We start from the raw sequence: 14,368 nt of genomic DNA, 5'->3' as shown, positions 1-14,368 counted from the left end.
AATCTGGTTAGCCCAGATTGTCCTGAAAAAAACAAGATATAGCATGTGTATGTAGCCTTTATAATGACTGTGATATGAGCTTAAAAGTAAAGGCAATAAAAAATACCCCAAAAACACCTAGGGCCCATAGGGTTAAGTATGTTTCTGTATTGTCTCCCAGTGTGCCATCTCTTCTTTCACAAATGCCAGCTAGCAGAAATTATGTTGGAATAGAGTTTGTATCTGAAATGTTTGAAAAACGACAGGGAAGTGGGGCACGAAAAAAATTATGAGTCCTTGAAAAGTCAGGAAGAGTTTTTCAACTTTGTCCACCTGCTGGTGGTGCCCATCGTTACAATTTCAAATTTTGATGTCATCGCTCAAAAACTTTATTCACATCGATTTTTTAAATTGTTTGTACAAGCAGCGTTAGCGTCACAGTGCTGATTGAAACACTGGATGTCAAGTGTTAAATCTGCCCCCATGTGCAGGAGTGATCGTTAACAACATATGGCTGATGGGAAGCATTTTATTCAACGTAATTCACCATCTACAGCTGTGTGCAAATGTGCCTCTAAAGTCCTTCTCGTGTCAGCAGATGCATTCCTAGGACAAACAAAATCCTTGGACAAACACTGACCTTGTATGGTAGCCTCAGCCACAAGTGTATGAATGTGTGTGTGAATGGGTGAATGTGACATGTAATGTAAAAGTGCTTAGAGTGTTCAGAAGACTAGAGAGGCCCTACACAAATATAGCTCATTTACCGTGAATGTTGTTATTTCCGTGTAAAACAAAAGAGGTTAGATTGTTTTGGTTTTCTTCATAGTTGTTTATTTTTCAAAGACCGCACATTATTCGCTTCAGCTGTAGTGTGCAAAGTGGCGTCAAAATGCACTTCCACAATCCCAGCATACTGGCATGGCTTACTGATATATCTAAATGTAACGGAGCCAGTCTTATTGGTATTAGTTACACTGAAAATGTCCACTGTCAGAAAGGTGGGACTTAAACTACTACTTATATTTCAGGACCTTGTCTCATAATTAAACGTTTCAGAGCTGATCATACCAGACTGCATCAGTTCTTCTAAACCAAACCTTGTACATTTTAACACTAATTCTCTTGCTTCTGTGTTGCAGTTCCTCCAGTGATTGTCAAAGAGTGGAGCAGCGGTAAAGCCAAGTCGGCCCTGACTCCGGAGCTGGTCCCGGCCCTGTGTTTCAGGGAGTGGACCTGCCCCAACCTGCGGCGGCTGTGGTTGGGTCGCGCCAGTGAGGACCGCTCCAGGAGAACCAGGGCCTTCCTGGCCTGCCTACGCTCTGACTGCCCAGCCCTCCTCAACCCAGCACAGGTCCCACAGCATCTGCTGCTCATGTGCTGTGTGCTCAGGTATGATTTTACACCACCGCTAAAATGACTGAACGTTCCCAAGGCTCCAGTTTTCCTGTTCTTTTCCTGAATGCAGAATACATTTTGACTCGTCATAGTAGTGTAGGTGCAGGTGTCACTAATAACATTACCGATGGCTCAGTTTTATTCAAGTGCTCCAGTAAGCTGTGACAGTGAGCCAGCATGTATACGACCAGGACCCTCAAAGAGAAGACACTAAATTGAGTTAATCCATCGTCAGTTGTGTTGTTTACACCTGCGCATTTCCTGCTGCAGCGTGTCAAAATGTCTGTGAGAGGGCCTGTCAGTGGATTGACAGTAAGTCACAACATGAGATGTGATATTGGTACAAAGTAAACAGTACTGCAGTTTTCTTGCAGCACATTGTGCATCACTGTATAAATGATAATCTAAACTGTCCGGCTGTGTCCACATCACTCGTGATTAGTGATGTAGACATGTTTGCTGATCATCACAGCGTTATCTCTGTATGTGAGAATATGGACGATATTGAAATCACATCCTTTGGCACAGTTTTCATTCCTATAAATGAGATCCTTGTAATGTTTTCACTGCATGCTCAGTTCTAATCCTGTCTGTAAATGAGACACGTCAGTACACTGTAGCTGAGCTCTAAAGTTAGCTTTGTTGTTTCCTTCTCTCTCAGGTATATGATGCAGTGGCCTGGAGGAAGGATTCTCCAGAGACATGAGCTAGATGCCTTCCTGGCTCAGGCTGTTTCCAGTCAGCTCTACGAACCCGACCAGCTGCAGGAGCTCAAGGTGAAACCCCACTCCTCACTCCCTCACCTTTGGATAATCACTGATCAGGGTTTTCCACAGGATACAGATGTAACTGCTCACATTTCTCATTGTCGGTCATTTTTGGCCTGACATTGCCAGACCAGTTCACAGATATGAGTTAGTCTGAAACCTCTCAGTTAATTTTTGATTTCCAACGGGCATTATCAACAGTGGTAGATAAAAATGCCCCTGGACACAACTGGATAGACATGCAGCCAATGAGAGCAACAAAATGTGACGTAGTGCTGAGCAGCTGACAAATGTAACCAGACTACAGCGTGCAGAGATGAGCTGTGATGCTATAGCATCAATGTCTGTGAATGAGTGCTGCTATTTTTGCCATCGGAATTTAAAAATAGTACTTAAAGAGAAGATTCCACATCAGCTGCAGCCGTCTTGGTTGCAGGGTTTCCACAGTCAATTTCACATTTGCTTTTTCCTGGACTGGAAAAGTCATGGAATTTTGTTGTGTGTAATAAAATTGTTCCAGTAATCTTCCGTGAATAATCTTTCATGAAATGTAACATAACAGCAAATTTATTTCCTGAAGATGTCAGCATAACAAGCTGTAATATGTGTTGGTGCGTTAAGTTTTGTTTACCATCACAAACATTTCTTAATTTTCTCCATGCGTCCCGTCTTTCCTCCATGTATGCCAGCAAGTTGAATGTTTTGAATAGAGTTTGAATCTGATGTTTGAAAAAACCCAGAACAAGTAAAAAAAATTTATGGATGCTTGAAAAGTCATGGAAACGTTTTGAAATTTTGTCCCTGAAAATGTGTGGTTGTTTTCAAAAGTGCCTCAGCGGCCCTCCTCTCTACTAAGCTAGGTTTGTGCTCACGTCTTGATTCTGATGCAAGGGTCCGTGAGCCAAAAATGACATCATCACACGTTTTGCTGTAAAGCGGGATTTATAGATGTGCAGCTGACCCTACGCCGTTGTGAGCATTTATACTTGTGCGGTGGTGTGTCTGTGTCACTCTGCAGTTACACCTCCAAAACACTAGTCGGCAGCAGAGGTTTCTGTGAAGTGCTGTAAAGTTTAGTTTATTTAAAACACACATTAAACATGGCTTAATAGAGACAATTTCAACCTCAAGTACACAAATCAGCTTCACTATAACTCGCAGCATTCACAGACAAACACTTGTCTTTATCTGGACACATTTTCCCCACAAATACAACATGCTAATGTTATTAGCACAAGTCTATGGCATTTTACATTGTATAAATTAGCCTAGCGGCCGGCAATGTTTTCCTCTTCTCATATGAAGCCAGGGACAACAGCAACATTTAACAAAGGTAAAGTTACATAATTTTGCTCCATTACAACTCACAAGGTTCACTGACAAAACAACTGTCTTATACTAAACACGTTTTCCAAACAAATATAACATGCTAACGTTATTAGCACAAGCCTATGGCATTTTATAGTGTATAAATTAGCCTAGCGATGAGCTGAGATTTCCTCTGCTCATATGAAGCCAGGATCAATCACACACAAGACATAAAATGCTGTTTTGTGGAGGCTTTATTGTCTTCACAATTTATTGTTTCTTATCTGTGAAATAAAAGTAATAAAAGCTTCGTTTCCACTGAGAGAAATTATTTCAGCTTACAGAAACAGACAGGAGGTCTGCGTCGCCGTAACATGTAGTTACATTTCTAGGGAGGTGCACGTCAGGCTACAGACACAGATCCTATGTTGTGGCTACAATGTCGATTCAACGCAGAAGTATGAATTCCGCATAATAAGTTGTCATTCATTGCATCAAACCCGCCCCATATTAGATAAACAGTTGTGATTGGCCTGAAGCGGGCCAGGTTGGCTTGAATATTGTGAAAATGGAAAGGTGACCAGATCCAAACATGAGCTCGCAGATTCACCTGATACCCAGGCTATTATTTTATTTTCTTGATGAGATCTCTTTGTGTAGTGCACTCATCAGTCGCATGAAATTCTGATGAGTCTTTTCACACCAAACCTCTTTTGTTCAGTTTAAAAAGACCCTGTTGCTTTTCCTCGTTTTGTTGGCTTTGTTTGGGCGGCTCTGAAAGCTGTCAGTCGGACTCTGGTGTGGACTAAATACCTGGACACAGAGGGTCTGAGTCCAGTTTGTGATCCAAGAGCAAATAGGCCAACAGCAGCATTTTGTGACAATAGGTGTGTGATTTTAGCATGATTTCAAAAGATAAACTACTATTAATTCTGATTGTGAACTGTCAAGGAAGTCATCTTATAATAAGTGATGTTTTATCACACTCAAGTGAAGTTTTTTTGGACCTGATCTGAATAAATATTGTTAAATGGTAAATATTGTGTACCAGCTGATACCGAGTCAGATCCAGCACTTCTGAGTTGTTTAAAGTTTAGTTGCACAAGACTGATTCATCCTCAAACTCAGTGGTACAGCTGCTTAAATATACTTAAATATACTCCTCATATTAAGACCAGTTTAAGATACTTTGATGTTGCAAGCTACATACAGCATATCACATGTTCAAGACCTAATGATCATCTGCACTGTCACGACTTTGTGCTTTTTACTACTCACCTGATCCTACAGTCTAAAAATGTTCTTATCTGACGTTTGTGTGTGTTTGCTGTTAGGTGGAGAAGGTGGATGCCCGCGGCGTACAGCTGGCTTCTCTCTTCATGGCTGGTGTCGACACAGCGCTGTTCATCAACGATGTGTGCGGCCAGCCGTTGCCATGGGAACACTGCTGTCCCTGGGGCTTCTTTGACGGCAAACTGTTTCAGAGCAAACTGGCTCGGGCTGCTCGCGACCGGGCCGCCCTGCTGGACATGTGCGAGGGCCAGGTACGTAATCATGTGGCAGCAAGGTGAGAGGAAATCAGGATATGATGGATTTTCGTTGATGATATTTAGTTTATAAAGCATTTTAGTGCGTCAGTCGAACAACGGTTGCTATTCAGTCCGATCTGAGTCCTTTAATATTTTGTGTCTGGCGATTCAGACTCCCATCCAATACTAACGTTCATCTAAATGCTGATTAAATATGTATCTGGAGCCTATCCCAGCTGACACTGAGCAAGAGGCAGGGTTCACCCTGGACAGGTCAGCAGACTATCACAGGGCTGACACATAGAGACAGACAACCATTCACACTCACATTCACACCTACGGACAATTTAGAGTCACCAATTAACCTGCATGTCTTTGGACTGTGGGAGGAAGCCGGAGTACCTGGAGGAAACCCACGCTGACACAGGGAGAACATGCAGACTCCGCACAGAAGAGCTCCCCCACTCTGGATTCAAATCCAGAACCTTCTTGCTGTGAGCGACACTACTCCACCATACCGCCCACTATACAATTTATAAGCTTAAATTATTGACATTATATAAATGAAACTTTAACTGGGAGAATGCAGCTCCTGAAACTGACGCGATCTGCCAGAGAGAGGATGTATCACTCTGTTGGAGATGTTAGAACTACAGAAACACTCAGTCCGCTTCTGTATATCCAGTGTTACAGATTGATGCTTCTTTTATCTCACTAATAATCTTTGGCTGAGTACAGATGGCGGCCGACAGCACTTAAACCCAACAATAGCGAAGTAGCAAAGCGACGTCGCAGTGCTTGCGTGCTATACCTTGATTAATGTTGGGGCGCTTGGTGCTTTTGATGACTATTGCTCAACAAGAATGACAGTTTTCTTCCATGTCGAGCACCTGGAGAATGCTTATTTCGCAGATGTCATGTTTTGTTGCGCAGTGTGATTGGTAGTGTTACTATTCTGCCATGGAGAAGGTAGTTTTTAAATCCACACTGGCTCTGACGTCTCTGTCCAAAAAAGCAGCTGTCTGTCAGAGCTGAGAGCGCAGCTGCCAGCCTTCACCAGGCTGAATGACAGCAGACATTTACGCAATATATTGTCATCAGTGTAGATATGGTTAATGAGTACCGTACGTACATTGATGGCGCTATATGACCAGAGAAAACACAGAAAAAGGGCTGTGACATTTGCTTTTGTTCAAGAGGTAGACAACCTACAGCTTCTGTACTCTTTGTGTGTGTGTTGGTGGCGTGGGTGGAGGGTGAAACAAAAATGCGAAGTCCAGCGTCTAGTTCAAGCAACAGTCTGCGCCAGCAAAAAGAGTTTTGCTGGGAGGGGAGCAGGAGGTTCTAGACAGTGGTTAGATGGAGGGAAGTTTACCATAGTTCATTTACGCATACTACCCACACTTATATGATACAAACCTGGTTGAAAATCAGTGAAGCACCCCTTTAAGATCATCTCGGGACATTTCTACCTTTCAGTCCTGGCTGCGTGGTTTATTCATATCAATAACTCTGTAGCTGCATCAGTCACAGTCGTCTCTTTGCTCTGCAGGAGGAGCTGGTGTCCAAGGTGGAGAAGATGCGTCAGGCAATCCTCGAGGGCATCAACCTGTCCCGCCCTCCTCCTCCTCCCCCTCCTCTTCCACCTCCTGCCTTTCTCCCCCCAGCCATGGTGCCCCCTTTTTACCCCATGCCTCCTATTTACCCACCTCGCCCCATGGGCGGGATGCCTCCTCATCATCATCACCCACATCATCCACATCACCCTGCCCAGCACAGACCCAGAGCCTTCCCAGGTACAGAGATGCTTCCTTACTTTTTACAAAGACACTGTTAAGCATTCTTTGACCTTCAGATAGACGTAGATGTTATCTCCGCTTTCTCCTAATTCCATGCTACACTCATTTTAAGCAGCTTTTGAGTGCGTAATGTGTTCACAGTGGAGAGGTCAGAAATTAAGGTATAATCAAACAATCAGTATGCACTCTTAAAGTGTGATGTTGATGTACACTATTGTCCCACAATGCAATGCATACAAGGAAACAGAGGAGCTTTTGACAGCTGAAAAAACTCATAACTGCTTGACCCTTTGCTAAGCCCTCGTTCTTTGCTGTCAGCTGCTGATGGTCTGTCAAGCTGTTGGAGCCAGCATGGAGCCCACACAGTCACAAACTGCACTCCCTGAAGAAACAGGGTTTGATATAAAGGAAAAGCGATTTCAGAGAGAAGCAGACAGAAGGATGTACAATATGTGTTTGAAGGATAAATCCAGGATGTTGAACTGACTCAGCAGCAGACAGGTTAAAAAGATAAAGACAAAAGCTGCAGCCTGCAGACCACAGAAAAGTGAACCACCATACTGCACGAGATGAATCACCCAGTGATTGAGACAGAAGACAGTGAAATGTAGGAGCAACATTGTTCCTGTTAAGCCTGGGACTTAATTCATTGTTACAATCATTAAAAAGCAAACGCAGCATGTGTATGGACTCAGTATGCATTAAGCCCCGATCACACAGAGAGTGTTTTAGCAGCTGGAGGCGCTTTTTTGTAAGTGTTTTTAATGAGAATGAAGCTTTTTGCTCGCATTTTTTGTGTTGCCACGTGCCTCGCGTTTTTGCACTGTAGGCACCTGGCGTTTTTGATGGAGCAATCTGAACTCCTCGAGTTGAAAAAACTTCAACTCAGAGCAGAAAAGTGCTCCATGTTGTCTCAGCTTTTTTCCCATTGTCCAGTCAGATGATTTGAGAGGCGGGCCTTCTGTGGTGGTCACTACAACAAGTTTACAGTTGGTAAACAATGGAGGAGAAACTGGTGGTAGTGGTTGCTGGATGCCCAGAGCTATACGGCCCGACGATAGACAGCAGGTTGTCAGACTGCCCCTGGTCATCCTAAAATATGCCTGGAAACGTCCATCATGGAGGAAATGCTCCTGGACCAACTGGTGGTACTCCCCATGATCCAGCCTCTTTTTTAGGGTCTCATGTACCCACACAGATCTCTGTTTATCTGCTGACAGCCTCTCACCCTCAACCAGAGCTACAGACAGCACCCTCTGCCTCAACATTTTAGGAACTAGATACTGATTACTGTGAAATAAGAGTCTGTGGAGCACAGCTGTGTAGTTGTCGGACCCTAGTCGGAGCTGGCTGATGCTACACTATAATTGGAAAAGGGTCCGTTGTGGATAATGATGAAACCAGCTCCAGAAAACCAATAAAGAAACTCTTAAATCTGTGTGGAAATATTTTGCTGTCTCTTTTAAGTCTGGTCGGCAGCGTCATTGTACAGTTTTGATCGCCTTTACACGGGAAAGCAGGACAGGATTATTTATACAGCACCTTTCAACAACAATGAAACTCAGTGTGCTCAACAAAAGGCAGTAAGACAAACTCTAAAAGAAACACAATGTAAAAAGACAAATAGTTTTTGAAAATAATCCAAGAAAAAAATAGATTACAGTGCAGACCAAGATAAATAAATAGCCCCAAATGTAATAAAAGGCAGCGTCACACAGAAAAGTTTCTAACTTTGATTTAAACAGAAAGTTGCAGACCTTATTTTGTTGCTTATATGTGGTAACTGTAATGTGTACTTTAGTTGTTTATTTTCTCTTAATATAAAACAGTAAAGTATCCCAAGTTCTTGCAAACAAACCCTGAAAAACCCTACACAGTACTTTAAAGAACATTATACAGTACATACTGTGCACAGTCAGTATGCAGTGTGGAAGTAGGACACAGCTAGAGTTTGTTATTTGAGACTCCACAGTAAAGAAAGTCACTTCTTTTCTTCTTTCCTCAGGCCTTCAGTCCATCCCCCCTCAGGGAGGGAAACTGGAGATAGCTGGTATGGTCGTTGGCCAGTGGGCTGGCAACAAACCAGTCCGTGGGAGAGGGGGGTTCAACATGCAGGTGGTGTCAGTGGGAGCAGGGAGAGGGTGAGTAAGACCATGATCCTTTAATCAATACAGCTAATGACTGAGAATGAAGTTAGTGTGAGGCTTGAGTGTACTCCTAACTATTCTCTGTGTCGTTATATTAACATCAGCCACAAGCATATTCTTCCACCAGCTTTCCAACATTGTAAAAACATTACATATGGGGTCATTATGACCCTGGTTTAGAAATCCATTCTCAAAACATGGAAATACTATTTAGTCACAGTGATTGCATTAATATTGATGTCTGTTGTTTCAGTCGCAAACAGGCTGTTGTTAATTACTGCTGAAGGCAATAAGAAAGAAATAATTTCCTCAAAGACTAGCTGAGCAAAATTAGTTTGAAAGTTGCTGTAATTATTGGCAATTCAGGAAGATAAATACTAGATCAAGCCAGCAACATTAGCAAGCTCGCTAACGATCAGATTTCACACTCGCTCTGTTATCTGACAACAGGAACAGAAAAATATGTAAATGAGAACAACTATATTGTCAGTTCGGCTCCTTTGCAGTGATGGTGATCAAAGAGAGGAGGAGGAGGGGGCTGAAGGGAGCTTTAATTGGTCTTCCCCCTCTCTCTCACTGACTACAAACATGAAAAAGAAGCATTTAAGGTTAAAACGTAATTTACTGAACAATAACTGGTTGTTTTTTATTATTATTTATAAAAACTTAAGTTGTCTGTGTTCTGGAGTAAGAGGGAAAAAGAGCAAGAAAGTTGTGTCGTGTCGTGTCCAACGCTTTCCTCAGTGTATGCTCTCTACACAAATCAAGGTTTGGCTTTGTTAATTGATTCACAATCAAATAAGATGATAATTATTCCTTTTAGGGATGTCGATGTTAACTGCGAGAATATTTTTAGGGTTACCCCCAATAGTCGATTAAAGTTAGTCGACCAGAAAGGTCATTAGTCGATATGATTTCAATGGATGCTTAGTCACAGGAAAAAAAAGAAAAAAAAAGTGAAACCCAATAAAGAGCTCCGCCTTGTCAAAATAAATCAAACCTTAATTTAAAAGGACAGACACAGAAAGTGTCCACGCTCAGCAGTCGACAGATATCTTTCCCTTCTTCTGTAAATATTCAGTCTGATAAACACGGAAAAGTTGATTATGTTAGGAGAGGGTGGCCGCCATGTCTCACAGCCATGTTGTGTCGTCACCTGGACAGCGTTACCAGCGGTTATCGCAAATAAGCAGCTCCATTAGCTAACTTAGTTCCCACCTGCCCTGGGTGGTGCACGATGCAGAGCTGCTAAAGCTAACGTAACAGTAAGCACTTTGCTACACATGTGACTTGTAGTGCTAAAGCTCCTGTATTTCACTTTATTTTGCCTTTAAAAAAACAAACTAGTTAGTTACCGGTTAACTGACGTCCCTAATCCCTACACCTCTTTTAATTTTAGCTTCAAAAAGATATTGGCAAAAAAATTATAGACTCCTTTTCACTTTTGAATGGGTGATCAAAACTTAACTCGCCTGCATGGATTTACTTTGCAGCTAATTCTGGAACGCTGATGTGATCAAGCCTTAAAGCAGAATACTGATACTTGTTGTGTTTCACATCTGATCTGAACGTCTCTCTGTTTCTTCATCACAGGAGGGGTAAAGAGATTCCAGCTAAAGTAAGGGGGGTGAAAAAGACACCTACCAACAGATCACAGGTACGACACGAGCAAATGTTCTTTAAATTTAATTTAAACTTTAATTTTCCTTCATGGATCGTGATCACAGCTATGAATTCCCTCTCTGTCTGTGACATTCCTTTTGGCCATCTTGCCTCCTGCTGTCCTGTTAAAATTCTGCATGGCTGTCCTCCTCCAGACGTCGCCACCCCCGCCATCCAGCAGTCCCCCAAAGCCCTCAGAGGAGGCGGCCCCCACGCCAGAGGTTACAACTCAGCAGCTGAACGGCAGCTCAGCAGCCTCCGCCATCGGCCAGCCCTTGGAGCTGGCCCCCCTGGCCCAGCCAATCCCGTGTGCCTTAGCCAGCAGAGACAACCAATCAGAGGGGGTGGAAGTGGAGGCCCCCTGTTGCCTTGACGACTGCCCGTCAGACGGAGCGCTACAGAAGGAGGAGTGATGGCATCCTTCCTGGGATGCACTGCTCTGAGAGAGTTCTCTGTGTTTGACTGCCTTTCCCTGTTTTTGTAGCCCCGCCTGCTAGCTGTGCACATTATCACATGGAGCAGGAAGTGAGGCGAGGCTCCTCCTCGCCGTCCCTGCTGCTCCATGTGATAGGCTAAAGCAGTTAGCTGTTACTTCCTTTTTAGTTTTCTCATGTGGTTTCACATTGTTTTATGAAGAGAGGTTTTCTCCATGAGTCTGTAAGCGCCCCACCCCTCAAAAATCCTAAATGCCTCCCTTTCGCACTCAGAGTAAAATAAGCTTGAAGCCCCCCCACCCCCATTACGACCCGCCACTTAAACGACCCACCCTTAAGTATGGGTATCTGTACAGTTAAAATGTCTTATTTTGTGTTTTTAATGGTCCCATTGTTTTAATCTCTGCACACAGATGTTAAGCGTGCGGTTACGGTGACAGATTGGATGTGGTTTCCATGGTTACAGCATCAAGGCCTGGTCGCCATGGTTGGTAGTTGTGTGCTGATGCGATTTGTTGCCATAGCCATCTCGTGTGAGGTTTGTCTTACATGAATCCAGAGAGATGTCCAGAGTTTGACTCCGGATGTGTGAGTAAGATTTCAACAAAGTGATGTACCATTCTTCTGTGCAGTGACCCTCGCCCCCCCCCCCCCCCCCCCCCCCCCCCCCGCCGCCNCCCCCCCACCCCCTCGCCCCGCACTCCAGCAGCACTGCTAAACACACGATGTTAGTATACGTACTAGCAACGAACCCCTTTATTGATTGATTGGTTATCTATCACAGGAGCACTTCTGCACCACCATGGTATTAGCGTGCTATCTTACTTTGACCCATGTAGCAAAGCCTCGTGCTTAGCTGTGCTGAGACCCCATGAATTTATGCACCTTAAGCCCTAAAGTATGCAAAATATTACCCCGCTCCTCCAAAAAAAAGTGCATTATTATATGATCCTCCCATCCCCTTTGTCCCTTTCTCCCAAAGCTTTGATTGTATAATCCCAACAAAAAGCACTTCATGTTGTATTTAAATAGGATAAATTTGAACAAGCCCCTTGACAGGTGAATTGACAGTCTGAGAGGGGTGTCCCCTGCGCCTAAGTAAATCATTATGACATGTAGAACTACATTTAAAGGTAGAGATCTATTTGCGAGACGTCAGAATGTGAACAGAGTGGTTTCAGACAAAGAAGCACTTTGTTTTAAAAAATGTTAAACCACACTGGACAGTCTTCTACCAGGTGATAAAGAAATGAAAAAAAAACTCTGAGGCACCTTCTGGAGTTTAAGGCCAAAAAGAAAAGAATAATGCTGCCCAGCAAAAGATGGAAATGAATGGTGAGGATTTAGGTAACTGCTGCCAGGCAGAGTTCCCTTCAGACTGGCCTCACGCGTTCAATCATGAACTTTGCAATGAAGCTGAAAGGACTCCTGGGAATCTTTTCAGATTTCTAAAAAGTTATTTCCAAAGTGTATTTTTAAAGAAAAAAACGGCTCGCCAACTGAGGCAGCCAGCGATATTAAAGGGGTGTGGCAACAAAGCCTCAAAGATCCCCCCCACCCTCTGGTGGTGATTGAGTAACTGTTGTCATGACGATAGCCCAACACCATGAGCTGCTGCCCCGCGCAGCTCTGGTGTGTCACTTTAGACCAGCAGGAAGCACTTCCCTGCCCTGAAGGGCCTCGGCCGAACACGGCGGAGGCTTTATGGGTCGGATCACATGACAGGAGAGAGGGAGGCCTCATGGCGGACCCGAGTGTGCCGCTCACAATCTGAGACTTCTAAGATAATGTTTTATTAGAGCACTTATGTTTGTAGAGAATGAGATGTGTCCCCCATAGTAGGTTTCATCTGACTACGGAAATACAACTTACCAATAGCTGGTAGCACAACTGCAAATGTAAAAGCAGTAGACCGACAGATACTGCCTGAGAGATGCTGGCCATGAACATTGTTATCTCTATAAACTTACTAAGAGAGGATGAGCTCGCTATGTTAAAAAGAAAAAGGCAAGTCAACAAAGAAGCACCTTATTTTCTTACTATGTTGATGACTTGTGCTCTATCGTGTGCCACAGAATTGACATGGAACAAAGCTCTTATGAAATGCCGTTTTGAAGGAAAAAACCCTGACTATATATGTAAGTGTTAATGTAGTCGCGTCAGACATCCCCTCAGTTATGAACTCAACCATGACAGTAGACCCAGCCGTGAGTGTAGGCCTACGCTCATCATCACAGGGGCTGGGCCACGCCGCCGTCTCTTACACCAACACCAAATCAGAGGTTCGGACTTGTTATTGGTAGGGAACAAGCACACAAGTGCTGTCGGTGTTTATAGGTTAAGAGTAGGTACCAGCGTCGGGCTTAACACAGGACTGTAATACACAGACACCAAGACTAGGCTAGAGAATATAGCTCCACTGGCCGAAATACTAAGTCTAGAATTACTAGGAGTCATATACTTAACTGCTTTCAACTTTTGACATTAGTACAAATATGTGTATCGCAACAGTACATTGTTAGAAGATGGCTTTTCTGCGGCGAGCCAGAGTGTGATCTGGTATACGATGCCCTCTCTCGATTCGCTCGCCAGATAACAGTTACACACACATGCATACATACACATACAAACAAACAGGACACACACACACACGCACGCACACACATGACAAACAGTTATTCAGTTGCATTTGTTACCAGCAGCATTCTCTCTGCTTTTGTGCTGAAGTGATTTTGTGCAGTTTCAGTTCCCAGTGGAGTGGTCGTCAGTTCATCAGAGATCATTTTGGTAACACATTCTACTGACTCTGGAAAAGAATAAAATAAAATCCCACATTTTCAACAAGTTTGCATGGACGGATTAAGAATACATGTTAGAGGTGTCAGAAACAACCATCTATACACACACACACACACACACACACACACACACACACAGATACATAGATGTTAAACCCTGAGTTACACAGTAGCTAGTATGGAAAAAAAAAAAGTCAACACAATACATGATGTAGTGTCCCTCTCTCGTCCTTGTCTGTTTTAGTTCGATTGTAGTGTCCCTCTCTCGTCCTTGTCTGTTTTAGTTCGATAGATATTTGATCAGTGATTTTTATGCTTGTTATCCTAACCCCGCCCCCCCCCACCCTGCTATGACACTTTCTCTCGCCCTTACTCCTTCCCCCAAATCACTTCTTCTTCTCTCTGCCCTTTAGTCTTCCCCATAGAGTACATACATCCACTCTCACACACTCACTCACACACACACACACCACTCCCACTGATTCCCATTAAAAGCAGTCACACACATAGTACACACGTACATATTTCACACAGAGTTTAAACCCTC

At 43.5% G+C, this 14,368-nt stretch overlaps 1 protein-coding gene across 1 annotated transcript in view; it reads left to right on the top strand.

The window, feature by feature from the left end:
* fam120c (family with sequence similarity 120C) overlaps nucleotides 1–11,707 on the top strand; it is a 30,155-nt gene extending 18,448 nt beyond the window's left edge. Inside the window, exons 11-17 of the mRNA XM_050064432.1 lie at nucleotides 1,122–1,371; nucleotides 2,039–2,153; nucleotides 4,787–4,996; nucleotides 6,534–6,777; nucleotides 8,786–8,921; nucleotides 10,521–10,584; nucleotides 10,745–11,707. Coding sequence (XP_049920389.1) covers nucleotides 1,122–1,371; nucleotides 2,039–2,153; nucleotides 4,787–4,996; nucleotides 6,534–6,777; nucleotides 8,786–8,921; nucleotides 10,521–10,584; nucleotides 10,745–11,002 — 1,277 coding nt within the window. The 3' untranslated portion in view covers nucleotides 11,003–11,707. The remainder of the gene's footprint in view (nucleotides 1–1,121; nucleotides 1,372–2,038; nucleotides 2,154–4,786; nucleotides 4,997–6,533; nucleotides 6,778–8,785; nucleotides 8,922–10,520; nucleotides 10,585–10,744) is intronic.
* The last annotated feature ends 2,661 nt before the right edge of the window (nucleotides 11,708–14,368 follow it).

Source organism: Epinephelus moara, chromosome 16 (genome assembly GCF_006386435.1).
Source record: "Epinephelus moara isolate mb chromosome 16, YSFRI_EMoa_1.0, whole genome shotgun sequence".
NCBI classification, from domain to species: Eukaryota; Metazoa; Chordata; class Actinopteri; order Perciformes; family Serranidae; genus Epinephelus; species Epinephelus moara.
The sequence above is the reverse complement of the archived record's forward strand: the minus strand, read 5'-3'. Positions and strand labels throughout refer to the sequence as shown.